Consider the following 27,946-nt stretch of genomic DNA (forward strand, 5'->3'; position numbering starts at 1 on the left):
ATACACTTAGTAACTCATACACGTGTCTTATCGCTCAATTGAATAAAATAGTGCAAAAGAATTGAATTAGAAAATATTAAGACGGACAAACATCTTAATTATTATGTGATCGTAATTATTATGTGTTTTTTATTATACATTTTATATATTTTTGTGTCTTGATTCTTTTTTTTTACATACCTAATGATGTTTACAAGCCATAAAATTTGTTGTTGTTTTTGTAATATTTCGAGTCTTTTTATAAGCGATGAGAAACTACAACAAATGTTGCAAATTGTCAAATGACGGCGAGCGATTTTATCTGGAATGTGCTTGGACAGTCTGGGTGAGGTGAGGCGTCCGGACTGCTCTAAAAAACTGCTCTCAGTGAATTGTAGCTGCCAGTTTTTGGCAGAGTTCACGAGAGGAGAGGGCGCTCCATCCAGTATACTTTACTTTTGAATGAAGTAAGGCCTTTCCTCTGTGTTTGTAGTAGACCCTTCGTGTCGATCCTCTTTTCCCCTCACTCGGTTTCCCTTCAGTCGTTTGACCTCTCGATTCTTCATTAGATAGGTTGCCGTGGTAACCAAGATGAAGTCCAAAAACTCGAACATCGTGATTAGACTGGCGCCTATGAGGAGGCCCATATAGCCGCCAATACTACCTGTAGAAGGAACCAGACATGTTTGCTTGTTGAGAGAGAGGCCTGAACACGTGATCACTACATACTCACGTGACACCGTACGTAGGTGTAGCTGCAGCATAGTGGCAGCTAGCTATAGATTAAAACTATTAATAGCCATAATGAACACAAGTATAATGTTTTATTTCAGAAAGAAGTAATAGATTTGGAGATAAATTAGTACAGATATAAAAAGTCGTTCATGCACTCACTTTGTAAACTTGTGAATTCGTAGGAAGGGATTTCTTGTATCTTCTGGAAGCTGAGTTCTTCGAAGTAGATTCTAACATCCAACACGTTTTTCCTGTGTTACAAAGACGACCAGAGATAAAGTTATTTAAACGAGTATTAACCCCCCCCCCCCCCCCATCAGTAAATGTTTCATATATAATAAAAACCCAAATATTAAATCACATGTATAAATTTAAAACCAAATTAATCGCCAGTCTCGGGGTCACTTGAACTTTGCAACAAACACACTTTTAAAAAAAAATGAATTGTATCAACATATAACAAAATATCAGAACTCCTGCTTTAAATGTTTTAAATCGCAACCGAATCTGTATAGTGCAGACGGCAGAGGGCGCAATTCAAATGATGACATCTCGTGAACTTAACCCGTGCGTCGCGGGACTCGAATTCGATTCGCAATGCCACGACGGAATTCACGTTCTCCTGAAACGAGCTTTCTTTTATGCATAGTGGACAGCAACTGGACTTACAATCATTTAGTGTAGCTGTGGACATGTCACCGCACGAAGAAAACATTTTGGAGAATAAATAGTTGCAATCGGGGCACCCATGCATCTTCTACGTACGTCAGTCAAAAGACTGGCTGGCGTCCAGTCACCTAAATCGCGTTAACGTCAAAGAAAGCGTCAGGAAACCATTCTATTATTGTCTCACCTGATGTCACTCTCAGTGCGGTTGGTCATCCGTGTAAGTTCGTCTAAGTGATGTTGACCGGGATAATAGGCGAAGGATACACGAGTGTCATAGATGGTGAGATTGCAGGGAACTTGGCAGTCATAAGACTTGTCTTTGGCGGCGAAGTTGGCTGCAAGAAGAAGTAATGATATGCCTGGTTTTAACTTTTATTATAGGCCGTGGTTGCCAAGGAAATCGTGTCGTCATCGCAGGTGTTCATACGCCATGGTCGTTAAAAAGCAGGTGAGTTATACTTGAAAAGAATGAAAATGTTCAATTTATCTAAAAAGGTAAATGTAGTTTGTTGATTTCATCACAGAGGTATTACTATTATTAGCCTGTGGACGATTTGGCAGCAGAGGCGGGCTCATACAAGGGAGAAACTTAAACAAAAAAAAACAAAAAAAAACCCACATATTTAACTCCTTAAGTCAATTTCCTACTTTATGTTCGCTGAATATAGTTTCTAAATTTCATTTCGCACAACTGACAAAACCAATCCAGTATTTATCAGAGTCGAACAGGACAAATAAAAGATACCGATTCTTTTCATGGGCAGGCCTGCAATATACAAACCGTAAAACTTAAAGTGCGTGACATTTAAATCCTAACAGAATCTTCATGTAAAACACAGAATGTAGAACGCACAGAATTTACTAATGTAATTTGAAAAGGTTATTTTTACCCTCAGCTGGCAGTAAACAGGTGTAATATTTAGACAAGGGACACTCGTCTTCGTCTTTATCTCCTGAAAGTAGGAAAATATATTGTAAAATGTATTAGATAGGACCCACTGTTTATGGTGAGACTTATACCCCAGCTAATATTTTTTTTATTATCCGGTTCGTTAGTGTGACGTCACCTCCAGCACTTTCTGCAAGATTGGAACCGGAAGTTAACGCAGCTAGAGCGTTTGTAGCCAATGGGCGCTAATAATCAATGGTGGACGCGCGTGAATGACGTTTTTACTAACGAACCGGATACAGCCTGTCTCAAAAAAAATGGTACAATCGAAAAGGATTTTTTTTTTTCAATTTTAAATCTCAACATAAGTTAGTCGTTTTGAGCATCACATTAAAGGAAAAAGACCAGGCTTTCCAATACTTTTTGTTTCATCTCATTTGCTTTTGTCAATCCAGAGATAACTCCAGTTTACTGCGGAACACAAAAATCAAGTTTGTGCCATAGTACTCGAAACAACTCTGCTCATGCATGAAAGTGGCACAAAATCGATTTTGATGTATCGCACTAAATTAATTATATCCCTGAATTGACAAAAGCAAATAAGATCAAACAAACAATATTGGAAAGCCCAGTCTTTGTTCTTTAATATTATGCCAAGTAAGAATGACTTATTTTGAAATTTCATATTTAACAAAAAAAATTCTGATTGTACCATTTTTTTTTTAGACAGGCTCTACAGTCTTCCAAAATGCGTACAGAATGTATGGAAATAATAAGCAGACACAATTTTAAACCACATTCTTGTGGTTCGTTTTTAACAACAGCTAGCTTTTCAATATCTTGATTGGTTAAATTGACAATTGTTTTTGTTTATCTCGGTAAATTGTTCAGAATTGAACAAGCGTTTCTTCCTTTACATCAGAACAACTGTACAGAGTTTTCTTCCGTACCTGGGTGTCTCATGTCTCTGCAGCTGCATCTTTCCTGGATGTTCTTAATCCTGTGTTCGTACTGACAAAGTGGAACTGTGTAATTGTTAGAAAACCTCAGATCACCATCAGTGCAGTTAGATTCGTAGGGTTCCTTCAAATTCAAAACCTAGAAACACAACATTCAAATTCAATTCAATCTGCAGCCTGGCTTTCAAAGTCTTGTCTAAAAACCATCGGTTGTACTTGTTACATTAAGTTTATTGAGTGTAACTGTTCTATAGGTCTCTTAAGTCGTCGACGTTGAAATAAAAACCTTTCATGGTGCAATAATACACCAAGAAAATAATCAATAAACTTTAATAAAACTGAATCAAAGCTTTACTGCGCCTACTGTATACACCTATTTGGAGATAAATGTGTTAATTTCCAAATGAAATGATTACACTGTCCAGTTTAGCACTTATCCTAATTGTTCATTTGGGGAAAATAAGGATGGAAAACGAACTTGTCATGACGACGTACCTGTTTTATTTGAACTCCAACTAGTGTTTCATAGCCCGGCGAGACGGCGATACCTAATTCTTTCACAAGAGGGCGCTGTCCTTGAGGGTGAACCAGCAACTACATTAAACATAAACGAAACCTCAAAACATTAACAGGAAACATTATCGTGACATAAACAGATGGGGGTGTGCATTCTAGACTTCCTGGCATGTATTGCCTTAATTAAAAACATGCTCGTCACGTGCCGTAGATAATAAGTTATTAAGGACAATAGTTAATATTTGAACAACTGATTTACCCTAAATGTCGACCACATTTTTCTTGTAATTTCTACCTGTAAATAAATTATAAAGACCACACCAAACGACTCTATACTATTGCCGCGTTAACTACTGCTTAGTTACGTTTGCCGATGAAAGCGCTGGGTCATTACGCCTTGATAAATTACCAAGCGTTCTGCTGTGAGATTGTTCAAATGTTTGCAGGTCCTCTGATCGAGGGCGTGTGGTTGAGTTGATTAAGTAATATATTTTCAATTAAGGTTCCGTTCTGATTTAATCCTTTATGCGAAATGTTTTTATTTAGTGCATAGACCAACAACCATTATCAGAATGGGTTAAAAGTAACCCAGTTTACCGATTCGGAAATTAGTTATGTTCGTTAATAGTATCCGCGGTTTGGATTTGAAAAGATCTTTATTCATTCCTTAATCATATCAGGTTCAAAAATGTGTACGTGAGCATCTCAAATTGTCAAATTGAAAAATTTGAATCATTCATTTTATTAAGTTGACTTATTTCTTCGGCATTGATTTTTTTTTTAAGTTTTTGATTAACTCCTTTACCATATTGCTTTTAAAATTTGCCACGTGAGCATCTCTAACTAATCAGAATCCCTCATTTATCCGTAATGACCAATCAAAGTACAGCATTTATTCGTGTGTATACCGTACCTTAATTCCTGCAGCATTATTCTCTCCAAAGATGTATTCCTGTTGTTCCACGTTGATCTTCATAAACAGCGCATTATGGCTCCCTGATTGATGAATGTAATACACGTCTTCAGGATCGTCGTTGAACGAGTAACACAAGCCGAAATCAGTGAAGATTCGAGTGAAGTTATCAGCGGAGCAATTGGCTGCCTTAAAGGTGCACTCCAGCAGCATGTCTTCAATCTGATGTGTATCATTAATGAGTCGATCCCTCAGATTCATAACATTGTGTGACTTTAAGTACTCCACATCCACAGGTGATTTGTTGGCTGGATTCAAGGAGCGTACAGCATCTAAGAAGTCGGGTGGGACTTGAGATTTCTTCCATTGGTTGTAGTTGCAGAATGTCACAGCAGGAAATGGAATCTCACGAACGTAGTTGATTTTGACCACACTCGACACTGGTCGCTGGTAATAGGTCATGATACTGATGGAGATTCCATACAAGAGATATCCTGTCATACCACCGACAATACAGACCCATACTAACCTGTAAACGAAACAATATTAACACTATATTGTCAGGGCATCCGTGTAAAGAATGTCGTGCGAATATGTATTGCGTCCACGTTATTGCAAAACGGCAGCTCGCTTTAATCAGGTACCGGCATGTCGAGTTTTGCAAATCTTAATTGCTTCAACACGACATTGTTCGTAATGAACATGATCATCAATAGGAAAAAAAATGGGTATTGAAAAGTATCAGAATCTTCTCTGATATTGTACCTCAATTGACAAATGTATTTCATTCATACTCTTTGTCAATTGAAGGGTGTGTACTGGTTTGAAAGTTCTTATCAGCAATATCGTTGTCGTTCATACTGATGTCTTCCGTGAGGGAAGAACTGAGCTTTCGTGAGTGGCTTTTTATTGAAGAGGTGTTTCTATAGGCATCCAGCTGCTGATCGGTAAACACAATTCATATTTATTATGCCTTTTATAAAAAAAATTAACAGCCAAAGAAGCCATTAATCAAACAAGCGTGCAACGAACCAACGAATGCAAGCAACCCCCAAAAAGATTGAGTATTAAACATGGAAGTGATAATACAGGGAGGTAGAGTACTTGCTAATGCAAGACTGCCCTCATTGAGGTTCGAATAAACGCGTAGCATTAAAGGGAATGTACAACACTTGCTTTTGCTTCAATTTTCAGAAATAAATGGATTTGAAGGATTAGCATGTTATAGCAAATATTGTTAAACTGACTTGCTTCACATTTTGGGCTTGTATATGCTGGGGAAAAAAACCAAGAAAACCATTCACGCTCTTGTAGTCTGGTTCCCTTACCCCACTTAAGATGAAACGGAAAAGTTATAGACTTTGGGGAATTGTAAGGACAGAGAATCAGAAGAGCAGGCTTGTACTCCTTCACAGGTGTGTAATCGATTGCAAAGACTTCTTGCAGTTTTTGCAGCAAAGAGTTTGCAAGCAGTTTTTGAAAAAAGCCAGTTTTCTCCAACGCTGGTCGGCCGACCAGCGTTGGAAAAATACAATTTTCTTGAAAATGTCAGCACACCATGAGCTTTTACAGGATGCTTTATACTGTCATTCCATAACAATCCAGTGAGGTTTTTTGTGATAATCTGATGATTTCGTTTTGTGATGTTTGCAAATGTTGTATCTTCCCTGTAATACATAGAAAAGGTTTGATAAGAACACCGTTATTAATGTAACTAATATTATTGAAGTTACCTTCTAAGAAAATGGAGTTTATAGTCTGTGACGAAACGAACCCCATGAAAGGTTGTACCATCTCCAAACTTAGCGATATGTTCCTTGAGTGAGGTGCATTCTCTCTCCTCTGTCTCCTGTTCAGTTCTCGGTGTCTTCCGTCCTGATCCAGCCATCTCTGATGGGGATTCAGTGATAATAGCTAGGCCGGTACCTTGTCTCGTAACCTGCTCCATGTTTCTCTGTGTCTGCTTGTCTGACATAGTTTGCTATTCACTATCCTCGATCCTGCAGAGTTTTTTTCTCAACAAAAGACGTTGTGTCACATGATACCGGCCGTTAATAAAGACGTGTAATACATCAAACTTGCCGATGGTAAATGATTCATTTGGGTCTTCTCCTGAGGTAGCTACCCGTTCAAGGGCCACTCTGTCTCCCTTGCATTTATCCCTCCTCGGATTGCTTCAGATGCACATCGTGGAGCTCATGGCGTCAATAAATTCTCAACACGTTCATTCTCCATTAAAACACCATTGCGTCTCTAAGCTGCGTCCATAAGAACGTAAGTGTGAAATATCGTCTTGTTTATGTATATTGATCTTCTTCAGACGCTTTGCTGATTACATATCTCAATGAACCTCTAAGCGGTGCAGGTTGTTATCGAGGCAGTGATCTTCGACAAATGCCGCATCAAGAATGGCAGTGCTTTCCGATTCTCACGTGATCTTAAAACACCGTGTGACATTTTGCTCAGTACACTTTCTATCATGCAAAGCTTTTAATCTTCTGTGTCGTTGTTTATGCGTTATCAAGCAAGTCGATTAGGCCTACACGTAATTTCATCGGAGCATGCACGTTGCTTCCACACATGCGGTGATGTTGCATGCTCTACCTTTGGACTACAGTAACCAAATCCATTTATATTGAGATAATGTTCAGAATGTTAAGGGGACTTTGCAAGCTCTGATTTGTAACACATCAATTTGACGACATCTTGAATGGTGCTTTCTGTAATGATGGAGTACTTACTAAATCAAACATCACGTCAACAGTTTCTTTCTTAAATTTAATCAACTTCACAGCAACTGTCATTGACCGTTTCGTAATTTTCTTCAAATTGAACATTTGTTTCAATTTTGATGTCATGCGAATTAAAGGAACATTCGATTAATGTCAGCTTTTTTTCTGAATAGTCGTCTTGTCTACAAGGACAAGATACTTTGAATCGTTTTCAATTACAGTACCAAGACGTAATGAAATCAGTCACGTTTGAGATGGTGTTTCGGTTATCTTGAAATTATCGAGAGAAAAAAAAAGCCCGATTGGAAATATCTCGGAAGCTGCGGGCCAACGAATTCGTGTTCATGCATGAGTCACGTGATTGTGCCATGTAATTTCTGGAAGGAGTATAGTGTTTTGAGTAAAAGAAAGTCAGTTGTTTGACCCTATTGACCCCAGATGAACTCTGACCCCAGTTTGGTCATGTGACATGTTGGGGCTGAGCTATTGATACTTTTGACAAAGATTAGTTGAAATCGGTCAAAATATGAGCAATAGACAATGTCATTGTTTGTTACTATAACTATAACTAACTAACGGAGAGACATGATGATTTGTTGAGCTGCTATCCCGCAGCTAAAAACACCCTCGACCTCAACTTGTTGCAACAGAGTGAATATTGTATTAAAAATGGAAACGCATTAAGCCGTTGTTATGGCAATTAATACACGTAATGGATAATGAAGCCAGGGCGTCAGTGCTCGGAATGGTAACAATTCAGTTAATAGGTATCAGTAATTCAGTATCTCTCTCAGGAGCACGCAACACGCTACAGTTTGGTATATACTTAAAATTATCGTACCCAGGGGAAAATATCTTAAACGTCAGTTTGAATTGTATTAGAGTTTACCTTTCAAAACACATAACAGAATATTTGCTGTCTAAGAATGTAAATTCTGATGTAAGTAAAATAACACTAGAGGCGGTTTTTTTCCGAAACTTCATTTAAATTTTGGCAGTAGGTCTACCTTAAGCGAAAATGTGTTGCGTGTGAAGCACGGCTCGATATAGGCTTCACAGCCTGAGCCAGCGACTCCACCTTTTAATTACGGCCCATCACGTCGAACATCGTTATTAACATAATAACCTACCAGGCTACCATGGGATATGTAGAGATAATGTGGGAGCCAGCAAACACCTGTAATGGGTTGCAGCTATCATAATTGAAATCAACCATCGGGAGATCGTGAAGTTGACAGCTACAATAGTATTCCCTGATTATTAATATACCGACCTACCTGGGAACAGTAATATGCTTCCACCAGACCGTGCATTTATGTCTATATAGAAGTATGGACACATCTGAGGGCATGACGATAAAAAAAACCGAAACCAACTAACAGTTATTCGGGATCGTCAACGTGAATGGCCATTGATATAAGGTAAAGATAGAGAAAAGTGTGAAAACAGAGTAAAGAATATGCCGCCGTCTAAAAATCCTCTTGCAGGTTTTTCGTAAATGAACTAAAAAACATGCATTTATTTGGGCTGGATATATAGCCTACATGCACTAAGTGAATGAAAATGAAAGGGGTCCGTTCTCCGTTTAAGCATTCATCCATCAGAGTAGTCGTATGAAAAGTTAGACTCAATTACACTTTGTCTCCAGAGTGTATACAAATACCAGGGCACAATTTAAAGGCATGATTTGTTGACTTTGCAAGGAAGCATTCTAACAGAATGAGCGGTTGCAATGTTCAACAAGTTTACACAGTTTGTTGATGATTTACAGGATGATGGCCCCATAACGAAACTGGTTCGGGCAACAAAACAATTCACGCATTCACTATCACAAAACGCTGTAACCTTAAAACAGATTTTTTTTCCCCCTTTGATTATAAGGTAATTTAAAGGTTGTACGTTTCAAGGTATCACGTCTTAATTGAATAAGGAGTGACTTTGACGGTAGTAATGGGTTTATCGGTTGAATGGGCTTGTTAAGTGGACGGTCAAGGCTGAAGCTAATGGCAAATGGACGGATTTTGTTGACTCACAAGTCGAGTTCTTATTAGCAAGGCTGAAACCAATGATGAAAGTCCCTTAAGACAATACTACCTCCATGGTCCGATTGTTAATTGAAGGGTAAAAACACTCCAACGCTCACCGAAGATTAAAAAATCTACGACTGAAGGAACGGTTATTAAAAAAGTATTCCCCGGAGGATAGACACAAGGGTATGTCAGACGTCGGCAGTGGGGAGTTGCATGTGTTTTGCTTGATTCGTAGCAACTCGGTGGTTATGGAGGCTTGGTCAATATATGCATCATAGGGTAGACTATCAGCATCATTTTACTCAGTACAAGACGATATATTTTATGAACTGGAAGAAAATTAAAATGTGAACTCGAAGGCATAATATAGAGATTATTTCAACATCTTTTCAAAAGGTATGGTAACTCTTACAATGTATTGACGGTTAAGCATGCAGTTTATTGCATCTTTTTATTTGAGGAAAATCGGGGAAATAAACTAAATATGAACTATAAAATTCGAATCTTCGTTTTGGGGTTTGTTTTGATTGATTTTGCTTGACGAAAAAAATGGTACCTTGCTTGAAAATACTGCAAACATTTAATGTCAAAAACAATCTAGCCGAAAAAATACCAAAAGAAAGCAAAATGGCAAGTAAATTGTTCATAATTACAATCCATCAATAGTCTTGTAGGACTTGTACGGTTTGGATTATGAGTCATTGACGTCAATAGGTTAATGCCAACTCGGTTTAGTCTTATATGCTTCATTTATTTCAATCATTGATCCTTGTTCCCTCCGTACTATCAATCATTTCAAGGGGCGTGTTCTGTTCCGACTAATGTAACGAAAACATTTTGAATACATTATACAATTACTGTGCAAACACAGATATCACATGCACCATTCCTAAAACTAGCCAATCTGTTTCTTGTTAAAATTGTGTTTAACAAATAATGATAAAAATTATGCAAACAACATCACGGCTACTTTTCATTAGAAAATTATTATTTAATTACCTTCAACATAACCTCAAAACGTGACTTGAATCGTGCACACAGATTTAATCCGTTACAGTTTCGCCGCCCAAATAAAATATCTTTACAATCTCTAAAAGTATTAAACAAAACGAAACTGGCCAAATGAAAAGCTGATGACTGACTAACACGTGATTGTTATAATACATAAAACTTAAAGAGGCGGAGTCCCCCCCCCCCCCCCCCCCAAAAAAAATGTTGCGTTCATAAAATTAAAGAATATATTGCTGGCCGGCAAGCACTCTGCGTGTGTTTACATGATCAGTCATCAGCTCAGTCGCTGATAGATTCTCATAATGTCATGTATATATACCACCGTGTTTTACATCACCAGCAGTAGTAACTGCTCCTGTTTATGTTCGTCCGCATGGGGGCGCTCTCACACAGTTTGATCTCGAAAAGGAGCTTGCAAATTGCTGTCGATTTGAGCTATTATTAAAAAAACAAATTCAATCATTCGTCTAATTATAGACGAATGATTGAATGATAATGTATTAACATGCATGCTGGTAGCAAAACACCTTAGAGAGAATAAAATCAAAAACTAAATGTCAAAAGTTGCACTCCCCATTTCAGACAACGGTGGGGTAAAGAGGTGCGAAATAAATCTGACCTCTCCGTTAAAATTCGAAAAAAAATATGTATGTGATGGAAACCTTTCTAAAAAGGATAAAGAAAAAACCTAAACCTTTTATCTGCATGGAGCTGAGCAGAAAATCATGCATCACGCCGCGATATTGGAATGTGCACAGCTATTTACTTACTTATGCCTATTTGCTGAAATAATCCTGTTGTATTGCTGGTTGATTTAGGGTGCATATGAAGGGCAGATTACTAAGCAAGACCTTTGTCCACACAAACCTTAGACAGGGTCTACCAAGGGTCATCTCCCATAGTGATTCAAGTATCATGCAAGCATACAATATTTTAATAGCGGTATCTTGAAAGGAGACCAGCACGGATGGAGACGCGCCCCTACGACGCACCTTGGCGGGATAGTCTCCATTCACGCTGATTGGCCTCATGTAACACACCACAATCTCTAACAGATGTTATGTATGAGTCTTGATACAAGACTAGACATCACCCTCGTGGATATTTTAACTAAAATCCCATGTTAAAAATGCTTTAAAATGGTGAGAAACTATGAGTAGATCTTATTTTCATTTGATCAATATGATGACATCTCAAATTTTGCTTTCTGTAATGATTGAGCACTTACTAAATCAAGCATCACGTAAACACGTTCTTCTCTTAATTTCATTAACTTCGGAGCAACTTTCTTTGACCGTTTCGTCATTTTCTTCAAATAGAACATTTGTTGCAATTCTGATGTCATGCGAATTAAAGGAAGATTCGATTAATGTTCGCGTGCACCCCCATGACCCCCAAAAAATCCTTCTGCCCAGGATTACATTTTTTATTTGGGTGGAGTTTATCGCGAACATTTGATTGCGCTCTATTCTAAAACTTCTCATTTCCATAGGCCCTATTTTCCTGTTTGAAATAGATCTCATGCATAGTGACTGCACACTACTTAATATTCAAGTCATACGATAGGCCTACCGCCCCACTTGGAGGGAATTCGCCCTCTATTCAGTAACTTTACACTTTTACGATCTGGCAAATAGTGAACCTAATCTCTATGCTTGCTCAGTACAAAACAAACAGAAATAAAAAGTTTTATTTGTTGAATGACCCAAAAAGCTCAAAGGTAACCGAGCAAACAGCGATCGTTATCAAAGAACACATCAGTATAAGTGAAGTTTGATGTGATTGATTCGACGCGGTCACGTGGTTTGCGTGCATGCGGGAAGTGCGTGTTGTCACGGACAGTTTCATACCGAGTATTTGCCGACCCCAGAGTGCTAACAAGGTGCTATCTCTGTACCTATTTCACTGACTTAGACGTGGACCAGCTCTAGCGGACGTGCCTAGTCTGTTGTCATTTTGGTTAGTAGTTTAATTCGAATCAAATCTTCAAGATGGAAGCTATTCCCATTGGTCATTGTGAGGAGAAGAGTGGCAAGTCGTATGATGGGACCATAGAGCAAGGAATTGAAGGTACACACGAGCCAGACATGGAGACGGACAAAGGGATTAAGGGAGACATGGATGCCACTGGCAGTGACTCGGCAAGTCGTGGTAAATGGACAGGCAAACTGGACTTCATATTGTCCAGTATGGGATACGCCATTGGGTTAGGCAATGTCTGGAGATTTCCCTATCTCTGCTACAGCAACGGAGGAGGTATGAGATACGTTCATTCAAACTGTTTGGTCAATTATTACTATCCTAATCTTACAATTTCCCAAGGCCTGAATATTTGCAAGAATTTGTTGGGACTGGTGCACTGAGGAGGTGCAGTCAGTATGGGACTATACAGTGTCATTCAGCCGATACCGAAATTCACAATACTTAACCTAATCATTATTCTTTCGTGATTGTATCATGCAACGCAATTAGTTGCCAAGGGTAAGGTCAATCATTTCGTGCTGTGTAAAAAAGGCTCGTTGATATTTTTGTTTGAGTTGGGTGGCATTTGATAACTTAATAGGTGTAGAGTTTGCAATGACCACTACAGATGTTTTATAGAGACGTTTATAGCCTTGAGTGTTTGAGCAAATAAGTCATAACAGTTTCGTGTAATGTTAGAAACGCAGCAACGTACTGAGTATAATTATATCCTTTTGTATATGTAACGCTCCAACATATCATGATAATTGAGGGGAAAATCAAGTAGAATCTGGTCATTCAACTACATTGGCAGTGGCGTAGCCGGGGGGGGGGGCGTGGGGGCGACAGCCCCCATGAAACCTTGTCACCCCCCAGTCGCCCCCCCCCCCCCCCCCCACTGAGATTTTGAGTTTCTAAAAAAATTATCATTGATCTACATGACGCCCCCCATGAAACGTTCCAGCCCCCCAGCGCCCCCCCCCCCCCTGAAAAATTTCTGGCTACGCCACTGGCCCGGTTGACCATGCACACCATGGCTCGAACTGTAGTGTGATCCGGTACACTCGCTGGCCCCGTCCAGCTGTTGCTTCCCCGTCACTGTAGCGGTCCGCTCCCGCTTCAGTCCGGCCGTCTCTGCGAAGCGATAGCTCGTACCGTGCCCACTCGGTTCAGAGAATCTTTGGCTTACTTGGTTCCCCCAGTTAAGTGTTGTGAGACTCCAGCACCGGTGTTGAAACTAAGGAAAAGCTTGACGTTGGAGGAATCCCCACAAAGTTAAATAAACCAGTAAAATCACTGTGTGAAAGCTGTGTTTCCCGCCAAATTCGTTATCATAGATAATAATGTTGATTCTAATATAAAGTTAATGAACTAATAGGGAATGCAACAATAATTTCAGGAATGAATTGCAGGGCAGCTCCGTCGCACAGCCTTTAACGTGTCACCACTTGAAACTTAGAACTGATAGACACATGGATTACAAGATACGAGAACTGTTCGATTGCCTCATTGATGTTCTCCGAAGTCACCGTGTTAAAATTAGAAAAAGTTTTAACTATAGAAGGTTGTGAATCTCTTCTCTCAAAACTGAGGGAGGAATTATTGAAGTCATATTTATTTTATCGTCAATGTAAAATTGTGTCTTATTTCATTTCGTTCCCGGGTATTTTCTTGTTGTTTCTTTAGTGTGTGTATTTAATGTGAGTGTAGACCTATGTATGTCAACTAGGTTGTTTGTTTTTATGGTTTGCATTTTTCTCTCTGGGGAATGGGATTGCTTTTGTTTCTCGGTTTTGTTTTGTTTTGTTTGTATCAATCTTTTTAGCCCGTTTGTCATTCATTCCCGTTATTGAGTCTGGTTGTTTGTTTGTTTCTTTGTTTGTTGGGTTTTAAGAGTATTTATTTATTAGTTCGTTTTTATATTGTTGTACCTGTCTGGTTTGACTAATGTTTCACTCTATGATTTTTTTTTGCTGAGTCTTGTCTCATCTCCCCGTCTTGTCTCGTCTCGTCATGTCTCGTCATGTCTCGTCTCGTGTGGTTTCGTATGATTTGTACAATTTACTTTTCAATAGAACTTTAATTTTTATGAATGGAATTTTAAATCTGTTTTATTGGCAGGGGTTTAGATAATCGTCTGATGACAATTGTTTTTTTTAATTTTACATATCCGTGTCATACTTTCCCACACATAAACTTTTCATCTGGAAGGCTCATTTCACAGGAATGTCCCATTAAATTGTTTAGAAATTATGTTGAAAATAACATCTTCATGTATTCCCAGCCTAAATCCTCACAATAAGCCCAGTGTTAACAATATTTCTCTCGTTGTGGGTCTGAAAATGAAGTTTGTCGGTTTGTGTATTATGAATATGATCAAGTGAAATTATTTATGTAGTATTTTGCCCATTTCCCTCAAAATTGCATATTTTAATATTGTACATTTTTATCAATTCGCTAGAATATGTGATACCTCACCAACAAGTATCTTTTAACGAAATTCAATCAGAATATTTATCAATTTAAAAAAAAATTAGTTGTTTTCAGTGTTACTTGTTGGTGTCCCTGCCACACTGTACGATGGTGTAGCCGTGCGTTATGAACGTGGATTATTTACTTTCGTTTCGACGGGGACTTTACTGAATAGAGTCTGGTGACTGTACATAGAAATTTCTTTGAATAAAAGTCGAATCGTTCATTCATGTGCACTTGTTATGCAAAGCATGCAGGGGCAGTGGTTCAAGGATATCTATGTCGACCTGCAGAAAGTGTGCAAGAACGCGACTTGAATGTTTTATGTGTTCACAATACAATGACGCTGTTTAGTTATTTCACTGTGTGACACAGTGAGAAATTTTGGAATCATAATGGCGTCAGCGATACTTGCTGGGGAGCTCTTGTGGTACTGTTGTCTCCAGGACAATTGTGTGCACGGTAACCCGACGTACCCAGATTTTTTAAAGACCAAATTGCCGACCTCAAACTTGTTATTGCCATATTTGGCAACTATATGTGCGTTATTAGTTTAATTAAACAAATGAACAGGTTAATGAAACATAGTACCATTGAAGGTACCTAAAAGTAGACATAACAGCATAGAAAACCGACAGACGAACATAAGATGTTACAAAATAAACATATTTGTCTGGATAATTTCAAGTTAGGGCGTTACCGGCAAGTTAACACAAACTTGGTGTGAAATAGATCATGGGAGTTACTTTTCTTTGACTTTTCATACAAGTTTACATAAACTTAAACGGTATGACCTGCAGTGGCGGACAGCCCCCCCCCATGAAACCTTGTCGCCCCCCCCCCAGTCGCCCCCCCCCCCCCCACTGAGATTTTGAGTTTCTAAAACAATTATCATTGATCTACATGACGCCCCCCCCCCCCCCCCCCCCCCCCCCAATGAAATGTTCCGGCATTTACCCCTTGGACCTATGACCTGTCGCCCGTGGCCCGCTATTTATATTATACGCGGACGAGTCGCAAATGCCTGTTTCGCAGGCGCTTCGCGCCGCAGGTGATCAATTCGTGTAATGCACGATGAACTTTGCGCTGTAGCGTTGATATACAATACTGTGCCAGAATTACTCATAGAAAATGGGGTAAAACATCACTCTCGGTCTTCAATTCAAATGTACATAATGTATCCATTATCCGCTTGTTTCAAATGTTTACCCCTTGTCCTTGGAATTTTTTTTTTTTTTTTTTTAACAACATAACTGAGTAAGTCCAAGACTTTGTCCTGTTTTCTTTACAGGGGCTTTTCTCTTCCCGTATCTAATCATGCTGCTCTTGATTGGTTTCCCGATGTTGTTCCTGGAGATATCATTCGGTCAGTTCGGTAGTCTTGGCTGCATCTCAGTGTGGCGGATCAGCCCGCTCTTCAAAGGTAACCTTTCAATCTTATATTTTCCCGCCAAATTATATTTCATAACTCAACTCAAGACTATACTGCACTTGCACATAATAAGAAAGAGTTGGCTTTACCATTTGAAGCATTGTTTATTGGTTTAAAAACAGACGTTTCGATCATCTTCAATTGATCGTCTTTATTTACTACTCCATTTTGACGTGTTAATTTTTGCCCCTTAATCCTTTAAATCGCGCGAGCATCAAGGCTGAAGTTGCATTGTCTGAGTATCAGTTACGATCAAGTCTGTGTCAATATTTGGTTGTTCTCAACAACAAAGACAGGTTCAAGTGCTCTTAATGGCCCCAGGGTCCGGTATGTACCTCTTAAAATCGAAGAACTGGGTTGCCATAAGTGGCCCCGTGGTTTTGATAAATATTTGCATTTGGTTTTCAAGCCTAGTATCTAAGTTAAACATGAATGTATTTTTAATCGTCTCTGATCAAAATATTGTGAAGAAATGTTTACCTTTTGATATCATTGGCGTTTTTCGGTTATATTTGTATCGGTATGGTAAAAAAAAAAGCTCAGATGGTATAGATTTACAAATAGGCCCAGGTTTAAATATTACGTAACTTGAATTATTTGCAATTCTAAATCGACTTTCTAACGTATATCGTTTTTAAATAATCGTAAACCATGTTTCTTTCCGTAGGTATCGGTTTCGGCATGGTTCTGATGTCCGCTTACTTCTGTCTATACTACAATATCATCATAGCCTACTCCACTTACTACATGTTCGCCTCTGTCTTGAACCCGTTACCATGGGTAGGGTGCAACCACACAGACTTCAATACGGAGGCATGTTTTGCTGCATCTCAGGGAGACGATTTGAAGGAATGTCCTTTCGAACTTGTCAACTACACGGCCAACAACACGAGGCCTATCTTTGCCAGCGAGGAGTATTTCAAGTAAGTTTGTCTGTAAACTTTGTTGGAAATAGTGGTAACAGAGTTTTGATTGTTACTTGAGGATTATGAATGGTATAAAATGCAAAAGTTGTTCCATGATCAATACAATGAAGACAAATGATGATAGGTTTTGGTCAACGAGGATGTGGGTTATGATAATGAAAATTATGTTGACAGTGATGATGATGATGGTAAAAAAAAGAGTAATATATTCTCGTGAATTGGTTGATGGAATTTTTTTGTAGGCATCGCGTCTTGAAGATGACTGACTCTTTAGGTGACATGGGAACCATTCAATGGGAAATTCTCCTCTGCTTCATCTTCGCCTGGCTACTTACCTTTATCTGTATTAGTAGAGGTATCAAGACGTCAGGGAAGGTAACAAAATGGCGACATTGTTAGGTCTTGAAGGAGTTTTCTCTCATAAACATTTCACTCTAAAAAAAAAAGTTTCAGTCTTATATCGTTTTAGGCTCAATCATATTTTATTGTCTACCTCTAATGTTCAACAAAAGAGCCTCCAAATGGTCTTGTTTCGGGCAAAGTGGAATTCAATTATTGTAGACTTTCTGGCCGTAGGGAAAACAATTCCTGAAACGTACCACCTTCGCTTCAAAACTAAAGCAACCTTGTTACGGCATCTGTAAGTGCCTTCATGGGCTGAGACGTTGGGCACCGTGTAAGCAAACTAAAGGAATACCTCATTTCATTCCCCAGTCACCTTGCCCACCATAGTAACCATATTATTCCTATTCCTTCCAATAGGTTGTGTACTTCACTGCAACTTTCCCGTATGTGGCTTTGATAGCCCTACTCATCATTGGCGCTCTTCAGCCCGGTGCAATCAATGGGATACTGTACTTCATCACTCCACAGTTTGATAAACTCAAAGATGTACAGGTAAACAGAAAAAAAGACCGTTAACATTTAAAAAAAAATGTTTTAGAATACCTCGTTAAAGGTAGAGTAGGTCATGTGCAGCTATCAAAAAAGTAACCAACCAAATTATTGTTGAAAAGCTTTCTTGCTTTACAGGTGGCACTAAACTCCCTGTGAAATTGTTTTTGGGGTTTTTTTTGTGGCATGCTGTCATTTATGAAGAAAACAATGTAAGTAGGCCATTTCCAAAGATGCGTCAAGTGAACCCGTGAATGGGTGCGCGCAAGCATTGACACGACGCCATTGCACGACGCACACACGCGGGCGGTAGCTATAATTCGTCCATTATAGTTTCATCGCGTAGCTGCAATCGGCTGAATGAGAACGTGTCCCGGATGCTGATTTCGGGCGCAATTCAGAACATGACTCGGCAACTTTTGAATTGAAGTCGGGATTCTATAATATTGTTTTCTCAGAATTGACAGCATTCACGGAGCAAACAGTTCATCAGGTTAGTTGTTAAGCACCCGTCTTTAGATTGTAAGCACTTTTGTTGCTTCAAACAATAAAATGCACAGATGACAAAATGATGTACTCTACCTTTAAGAGAAAAACACGGAGAGTTCTGCAAGTGGGATCTTATGCGGAAATAAGGTTAACTAAAAAACTGCCTGGGTTAATTTTACCCAAGGATGGGTGAAAACTGCAACTACCCAAATTTGGGTTGTCCTTTACCCAATTGTGTGGGTTAGAATTTCTGTTATATTTAACCCAAACTTGTGGTCATACAAGATCAAATTAAACAATGGCAATTTTTCAGTGTTGAAATATTAATAAAAGTCCTCATGATGTGGGGCTTGATAACTCAGTTTTGGATATTATTTTTATTCAAAGGGGGGTTGTTTAAAAGCGTAATTGCAGGGTTTTATAATACGATTTATCAATATCTGATTACTTATACATTTTTTTTTGGGGGGGGGTTAAACTTGTCATGTTAACATTTTGCACACGATAGAAGTTAGAAAGCCAATTGGAGATGGAGTTGAAATTTTTTTTCTTATACCAAAAAGTTCGCACAATTCGCACAACGTAGTTACTGCGGCAACACGTTTCTTGAAAACCTTAAAAAGAATTGAGTATACGAAATTTTGACAAACCCTTTTTTGTGAGGTGTTCCGTTTTTCCGATTCATTAAAAGTTTGCATACTGTTCGTCGTGTAATTTCCCCATAGACCTGACATTCGCTTTGTGGTTATGTGGAAAACTAACTTCATTAATTATGGGCGTACATACCTAACATTTTCTCATCTGCTTTTCACTTTTCCTTGTTTGTTATCATTCTTAAAGGGGTCATGCGATGAATTTTCATTAGGAACACATTTTTTTGCAACTGTCTTCTCCTCTTTAATGTATGAAAACTCTTTGACATTTTTTTCAAGACAGATGAGGGCGTTGTTACTGTGATGTCATTTCAGGAAGACACTGTTCAGTTCAAAGATTTTTTGTTCAAATTGTGAACCCAAAATTTGGTTCTTGAAAACATTTGTGAGACAGGGTTGCTTATTGACTTCATATGCCATTTACTTACACAACAATGAATCACCAAAGAAAAGAAACTTGAAGACTGCAAAATATCCAAAATTCTCAGCATTATCTCAGTTTTGTGCTGAAATAGCTGTAACATTGGGGTTTCTGCCCGGAATGTCATCACAGGTTTTGATCATGAATATGGAAAATGGAATAAGCATAAAAACCAAAAAGGCACCGAAATACTCTTGATAATAGCAAAACGAAAATTGAAAATGAGGTTAAATTTGACAAAAAGGTGCATTTTCAAGGATCGCATTTTAAAAAATTGCATTGCATGGCCCCTTTAATAAATGAGTCTTAAAGGTTTGCATGGTGGACATGAACACAGAATGGGAGGTTTGCTGTAACACCATGTGAATGATATCTCTTTTGAGTTGTGTGGTTCAGAGAAGAACCAGTTGTTTTAACTCCTGATAACAAACGGAGCACACTGCTCGAAACATCGAGTTAAAACAACTGTTGTTTATCAGAACCACACAACTCAAAAGAGACAATATGCACATGGTGTTACCGCAAACCTTCCATTCTTTGTTTATATTTTCATTTTATATGCACACCATTGAGATGCAATCATTGCCTATAAACTCCTATCTTCTTTTGTTTTAATTTCAGCATCTTCGCTCTGCAGAGAGTAAACAGCACTCCCTTCTCACGACCTCAAAATAAATGCTTCAAACGTCACAGCACACACAACACAACACAATACACATAAAATGAGTCAAAATCAAAGAAAGAAACTTTGAATGTTAACAACGCGAAATTTCAAATTGAACAATATTATTATATATAGATGGAACTGTCCGTATAAAGCATACAGCTTTGTTCATCCGACCTTGTCACTAATAAATATTTAAAATTTAATCTGCACGAAAATCTGTCAGATTGTTGGGAGAAATGATAAATAAATTTAATCAGGATTGATAAGGTCGTTGTTGAAATATTGAAAGTGCAAAATGACTATTTTATTTTGACTCATTTTAGAAAGACGGATGGGTTTTTATGCGCACACTTCAGTTTTGTCTTTTCCATAAGCGCCTCTCGTCATGTTGATCATATTTAGGTCGCCCCTCAATGTTTGCCAAACGTGGCCGTCTACAAGTAAAGGCAAAATATTTAAAACAAAGCAACATTTTATAAAGAAAGAGGAAAACAATGAAAATCATTTTTGGCAACAGCTGTTAAACAGGCAGCCGACACTGCGACATATTTTGCATACGCAAAACCGTTCAGGCCTAGGTTGACTGATTGGGGGACAAAGCAGAAGGTCGGACATTGAATGTGCTTTAGTTTTTGTGGTTTTTTAAATTATGATGGAAATGAATCTATCCAAATATTTCAATCAAAAGTGGCGGTGTAAAAACCCATCCCTCGTAAGAACACGAATTCTTTAACTTTGCATGTGTTTTTCAATAGTCCAAATGGAGCTGAACCAGCGACTCTAAATGCGTCATCAACAGACTACTCGACCAGTATACGGTATACACTACAGGACAAACTTGAAGATTTACTGTTTATTAGTTCAAGTTGTTGACCTTTGCAAACAAAGCTCAGGCACACGAGTTTTTGAAACAGTGTAATGGCAATATTTGCCTTTGATAAAACTGAAAAAGGTCAATTTGAGATGTCAATATCGTTGTGCTTGTTCTTGTTTGCAATGGTCAAGGCACATGTTAGTACTATTGGTGCAAGATTGATTATAAACTGGTACCCTGCCCAACAAGATCTGGACTAAGCCGACACAGAAAATAGCACGTGTAAATTTTTAATTCCTGATTTGTGGTGAAATACTTGCCCAGCCATTCAGGCAGTTAACACTCTGTTTAGAACTTCACGGTCATTACTCCGGGAACCAGTTTAATGATATCTGCATCAATGTTTTCAAAACGTGACCAGCGTGCATCAAAATCAAAGCTATTAAAATTATGTGTGAACTTCATCTTCCCATTTAAAAAAAAAAGTTATGAGTATTAAACCAAAGTAAGCCCATATATTGAATCCTGGAGAGAACATGATTATGCGAAAAGGCAAATTTTGGTTTCAAGGTCTTGCAAGCAGTATGAAATCTTCAAAATTTCAACTGTTTGTTTGTTGGATCGAATCTATTTCAGTTGTTGTCATGCTAATTTTTCAGAAAGCCGTATATCGCACACACGATCGTCCGATTTTGATCATCTTGGTCACGTCTATGTATGCACAATATGAATTGGTCACTGACACCAATTAGTCGTCACTCCCTACGTTTCATGCAGTGGGTGCCGGCATTTGGTGTCGGTGTTGTTTCAAATCATGCTTGATACCTCCATTTTGGCTAAAATATGTACCACTTATGACGTCATAGGTTTGGAAGGCGGCAGCCAATCAGGTTGTGTTTTCGTTTGGCGCGGGATGGGGAGGTTTACAGACGTTGGCAAGCTACAACAAGTTCCACAACAATACGCTCAGGTACTCAGTGTTGATATCAATTCATGCAAAACAATTTTTTGTGTTCTAAACGTCTTCTTTTTTTTTGTTATGTTAATTTTTTTAAGGTGCTCTTCTTTTATCAGGAAATGTACTTTTAAATATGTGGATATTTTGCATCAATATAATTGATATTTGATTGGTCTTTTGCATAGGTTTGATAAATTGTAATTTGTTTTCATTACGTAAGCAACAAGTGATGTTTAATTACAATGCCATTTATCCTGTATTTGAATGGAACTTTTGAGGTAAAGTCAGTTGAAATCAAATCAAATGAGCCCAACTGAACAACATAAACAAAGCATTGATCAGTCTTGTGTTTGCTGGTTTATTGCAGAGATGTCATTGCCATTGTACTGGGAGGTGCCTTGACCAGCATCTTAGCTGGATTTGTTGTGTTCTCCATCATTGGCTTCATGGCATGTGATGCAAAAGTGCCTATTGAAAACGCTATTGATGCAGGTACAAAGCACTAGAACAAGCTCAAGCTCCTGTAATCATAGAGTGCATGGTCCCCGATGTAAAATAAACAGTTGCCGCTAAACTTTAATTCTGTCATTGAATCGGTGTATTGTTATAATATTGGCATCTGTTTTCATTATCAGTCACCTATTAAAAAAACGTGAGAAATGCACTTTCAATTTGTTTAATCAATTATATTTATTCTATTTTGACTTGGGAATATGACTGTTTGATATTAAAATTGTATTTTGATGAACTGAAAGTGAATAGTTTTTTTCTTTTTATTTTATTCATTTATTAATCCACGTTTACTTTTTTTTTCAGAGAAAAGAAGCACTGTTCTTAGACAACTATATTAGCATGATACTACAAGATCGGCATATATATGAAAATATTGAGTTTCTGGTGTTGATGTTTTCCATTAGGACCTGGATTAGCATTCGTGGCTTACCCTGAGGCTGTCTCACGGATACCTGTAGTACCTCAGCTCTGGTCCTTCATATTCTTCTTCATGCTTATCACACTTGGATTGGACAGTCAGGTACTAAATGTAGCACTCTATTTTCATGGTTCTACTCTCCATGGGTATAATACACCTTGTGCAAATTTACTGCAACATTTATTTGTTAAAAAAAAAAAATTTAAAACTCAATTCGAATTTTGTTTGGCACATGCATAATATCAGAGTGAATGACATCAGCAAATATGATTTTAATGATTCACTGAAATTTGAACTGAATTTGTGAATAGGCCTTTGTCTCAACCCATCGAGCTGATTTTTATGGCATCTGCTACTCTTTGTCACTTTTCCTCAAGTTTGTAATTATCTAAACCCTCATCCTTCTTTTTTGCTTTAACAAATTTCCCCAACTACTCTGCACCTGGGGTTAACCAGTTGTCTTGTAAACTATCCGAGAAAGTATCCATATAAGAACTTGTTATTGTTTTTCCCCAAAATAAATTACACAATATTTTAAATGGACATTATAACTGATTTGATGAAGATTCATTTTATTGTTATTACAGCATTTTGAAACAAACAGAATAAAAGGTGAAATAATTATATAATGCTCATTAATTGTTCCACTGTCTTTGATTCTAGTTTGTTACCGTGGAAACCATCATCACTGCCGTCATGGATGAAGCATCCGACTTCCTCCCCAACATCCGCAAGAAGAAGACATGGATCATATTCACTGTGTGTTTCCTCATGTTTCTCATCGGATTGCCTTTCACAATGAATGTAAGAAACAATCAAACAAATCTTGTGCCGATCATGGTCAGAAACTTATCTTTACAATTTAAAAAGCAGTTCATAAAAGTTTGAACTTTGATATTGTTTAATGTCATCTCACTGGGAAGGGGAACTTGTTGTCCCATATTGTCTAAAGTTGGGCACTCGATGAGTTAGGTCACAGTTTCAAAAGCTCTGTTAATCCCCAACTTTTGAGTAGGGGGCGCAAGGGGGCACAGTCAACAAGCTGGATCCCCCTCTCTCTTGAGAAAATTACAATTCTGAGAAGGGATGGGTGGAATGGGAATCGAGTAAGTTATAGCTAAATTAAACTTGCTCTATGTTTTGATAATTGGTAACCACAGTTTTCACGTTCATATTTCCAGGGAGGTATCTACCTGATGACGCTGTTTGACTGGTACTCTGCCGGCTACAGCCCAATGCTCCTAGCACTGACAGAACTGTGTGTCTTTAACTTCATTTACGGTGAGGATTGAGTGATCTTTACTTTCTCTGTATGAATATCAACCTTCCCTCGCTCATATAATTATGCTTTAAAATCTTGACAAACACCACAAGTTAGCTTTTAGCACTTTTTGTATTTTTTCCCAAGAATGATCATGCTTTGGCTATCATTTCTTAATTTTTTTCTTTTCTTTTAGGACAAGAGAGGTTTCTTCGGGAGATTGGTTTTATGATTGGCATCAATAATGAGATCTGGAAAGTCTTCTGGAAGATCATGTGGTATTTAATCACTCCAGTCTTGATAATTGTAAGTTAATTTAACAATGTCTCAGAATTTGGGAGAAATAGTTTTGTTTCCATGCTTCATACCAAGTCCAAATGTTGGACTCTTGCAACTTGTTATAAAACTTTGTGTATTTACTGCATATGTGTTTAGTAGTTCTGAGGCCAGTATCTGGGTTTAAGTTTCAACATTTTGGTGCTTATTTCTTTCTCGTTAATACGTCTGTTTTCTTGATTGATTTTGCACCTGTACAGTTCCCCACAGTGTATGGCTTTGTGGAGTACACCCCTGCATCCTATGCTGGTTACATCTTCCCAGGCTGGGCAGAGGCAATCGGCTGGACTATGACCTGCTCATCACTGATGTGCATTATCATCTATGCTATATACTACCTCATCTTCAAGGTTGAAGGCACATTACTGGAGGTAAAAACTGGACCCTGTCCCGTCACTTGGCCCTCATTTTTCCAATATTTTGTTATCTTGTCCCTGTCTCATTCCTCTTACTGTCTTTATGTCCCTCGTGTTTCTTGTCTCTCATGTTTCTTGTCTCGCCTGGTTTTCCTTAGAAATTTCTTGTGTCACTGATTTCGTTTGACCGCTTTATGTAATTTTAGTACTGATCACTCTATATTTTTTATAATTTTGAAACCACATCATCTTTTTGGAATTTCAAATGGAGAGCGGTTTAGAGTACACATTGTTCCTAACCTCTGGGGTTCTTTTCAACAGGAAATCATATGTGTGTAAAAACTGACTAGTGACTATAATACTACAATCATCATTTTTGTTGCCTTTGTTTACAACAGAGAGTAAAGCTCGCCATCAGGTCAAGCCCTGAGTGGGGCCCAGCCCAAGATAAGGACCGAGCGGAGGTGGGATATCCACCCATGCCCAAGCGCTCAAGACCTGGGGAGGGGGACATCATGGGCCTGGATGTGGGCCATACCAACAGCGTGTTTGTTGGGGATCAAGACGTGAAGCCACCGTCTTACACAGAGGTGACCGGTCCTGAGACTGTACACGTGGAAACGCAAACTTAGACTAACAAAAAAGATTCTGAGGAAATGACGATAATTGCTTTTTTGGCGATGGCAAAGTTATGTTTGCTATCTTAGAGCAAGTTATCAAACATTATTTAGACCTCCTGTGGTTGGTTGAACTTGCTGTAAATACATGTAGCATTATAATTAGTATTTTGAGATTTTTACATTTTTGTGCTTTTTACCCCCATTTTTCTGTGGGTATTTTTTGTATCCTTTTATTTTCCTATAATTTCTAGTTATTTGCTTTTGAATAGAATGAAAAAAATATCTGTCCATATTTAGAATTTGAATATCAGTAATACTTTACAAGTCTACATTTATTTGTGGCCCGCGAATAATTGAGTTCTGAGTGTGGTACATATGCACATAATTTAATGATGTGAGCCTCTTTTGGGTTGCAGTTGCCAAATAGAACAAGGCAGTTTAACAAAATTTAAAAGAACAAAACACAGAGCTGAAGAGCACAGACAGTATTATGTTTCTTTAGAAGATGGATCATGTTATGAAATAAAATAGAGGAATTTTGTTGGAACTATACACTGTAAATACACTAGTTAGATTTGACTATAGAAAACAGTCCCACTTGCAGCCAGCATGCAACGATGACTGTTTTCTATTAACATTTTTTTTCTATAGATTGTAGCTGTGTTAATGATTGAGGGTTCTATTATCTTCACTTTTCTGTCATTTAAAATAATGACCAAAAACAGCGCTTTAGTTATCACACAAAAACTTACGATACCACGAAGTGCATGTTTCCAGAGTTATACAATGCATTAGAAGAATACTTTAATTACGAAAACAAAAACACAGTGTGCAAAAAGGCACCGGAGCTAACACGCCACTTCCGTCAGCTCGTATAGCCAGAGGGGGTGGGGTGGGAACGGGGGGGGGAGGTTGATGAACCAATCCCAAATTCGACATCCGTTAAAGTTTTTAGCTACCCATTTTTTGTAAAGGAATAAAGTATTCCATAAGTCCAGCGCGAAAAGGGGTCATATATATATATATATATACATGTATGATTGTTGATTATATTAACAACGACAATGGAGGAGGTGGTCTCGCTTATGAGACTTTTATATATAATTTTCATTACTTTGTATCAATGGGCATTTTTACAACTACTGAAAACTGTTGGACGGGGGCTATACGAATTCAAGTTCTTATGTATCCTATTTTTTATATTAAAATTTGAACTCCATTTTTGGATATGATTTTAATCATTTATCGTCTTGATTGAATGCAATGTGGAACAGGAGTTTTGAACATTTAAGTGAAGGGTAGGCCTAGGTCTAAAGATGATGCTCAAATCAACAGAATCTGATAGGCATTCTGAATAAAATTGGAATCATTCCGAACTTTGTCTAGCAGCTCTTTTCTTTAATTTCTCATGAGTATCACTCGGAGCCGGATATGTTTGAAAAATACTCACCTTCTCATTTATTTCAGTATAGTCAATGCACCATCCTTCTCCCCCTCCCCCGCCCCCCCCCCCAAAAAAAAAAACACTGATCTAACTTTCAATAGAGGGCGTATCGACAATAATTGGAGGTAAGAAAAGTACGTACATCATGCATGCATGTAAATTTCACGAACTAACACCCTTTGCGTAAGTGAGGTTGCGGCAAATTCGATTCGCTTTTTACTAACATGATTTCTGGTTTTGGCCTGAAGTGGTGGTTTTTCATTCCGGAAGCTACAGGTAATTACAATAGATACACCTTTTAGAAATAACTGTGGCTGTTTTTGAAGCTATTTTTCTTAGTGACTAGGTGTTGGCGTCGAAAAATATATGGCCCGATTTCCGGACAAGCGAGTTCGTATGCGTAATGCATTGATGTAACTTGAATACTTTTAGGACAGTTGCGTAAATTCAGACGTAGGTCTACACGCCCGACCCTGGAAGAATTCCACACATGGACATTACTTATTTTCCGTGCAGTGACCTAGCACCCATCAGTAAGCAGTAACATGTCCTAAAAAGTCATATTTAGCAGGGAAAATATTGAAGCATTTGGTTTTCCAAACACATTTTTCAGACCAGTCTCATGACTGGGTTTGTGGCTTGTGCACAGGGAGTCAAGTAATGTCCAGTTATGGAACTCTTTCCTAGAAAACAAAAATACCAAACTAAGGTACAAAAACCACTCATCTTGTATGTATTAAGCTATGGCCTAGGCAAGGTCCTGACAAGTGGTCGGCCGCCGGCCGGACGTACGTTGGATTTTACGGGCTTGCCCGGTATTGAAACATGAGGCTTAGACTCCTCCTAGGGTTTAAAAAAAAAGCTACAAAGATTTTCG

The 27,946-nt window shown here is 38.3% G+C and overlaps 2 protein-coding genes across 2 annotated transcripts; one reads left to right on the forward strand and one right to left on the reverse strand.

The window, feature by feature from the left end:
* Positions 1-148: 148 nt before the first annotated feature.
* On the reverse strand, positions 149-7,035 carry LOC119728755 (acid-sensing ion channel 1-like). The gene is made up of 8 exons (XM_038201134.1): positions 6,394-7,035; positions 4,661-5,189; positions 3,727-3,825; positions 3,223-3,370; positions 2,274-2,336; positions 1,568-1,718; positions 874-965; positions 149-643 (listed from the first exon to the last, which is right to left on the reverse strand). The coding sequence occupies exons 1-8, from the start codon at positions 6,633-6,635 to the stop codon at positions 432-434; spliced, it is 1,536 nt and encodes a 511-aa protein (XP_038057062.1). The 5' UTR covers positions 6,636-7,035; the 3' UTR covers positions 149-431.
* Positions 7,036-12,277: 5,242 nt separating this feature from the next.
* Positions 12,278-26,997, forward strand: LOC119728756 (sodium- and chloride-dependent glycine transporter 1-like). The gene is made up of 13 exons (XM_038201135.1): positions 12,278-12,689; positions 16,159-16,290; positions 16,967-17,222; positions 17,468-17,600; positions 17,988-18,122; positions 22,030-22,133; positions 22,489-22,613; positions 23,039-23,154; positions 23,716-23,856; positions 24,234-24,333; positions 24,510-24,619; positions 24,850-25,020; positions 25,404-26,997. The coding sequence occupies exons 1-13, from the start codon at positions 12,425-12,427 to the stop codon at positions 25,635-25,637; spliced, it is 2,022 nt and encodes a 673-aa protein (XP_038057063.1). The 5' UTR covers positions 12,278-12,424; the 3' UTR covers positions 25,638-26,997.
* Positions 26,998-27,946: the final 949 nt, after the last annotated feature.

The sequence above is a fragment of the Patiria miniata genome, unplaced genomic scaffold (genome assembly GCF_015706575.1).
Source record: "Patiria miniata isolate m_02_andy unplaced genomic scaffold, ASM1570657v1 HiC_scaffold_20, whole genome shotgun sequence".
NCBI lineage: Eukaryota > Metazoa > Echinodermata > Asteroidea > Valvatida > Asterinidae > Patiria > Patiria miniata.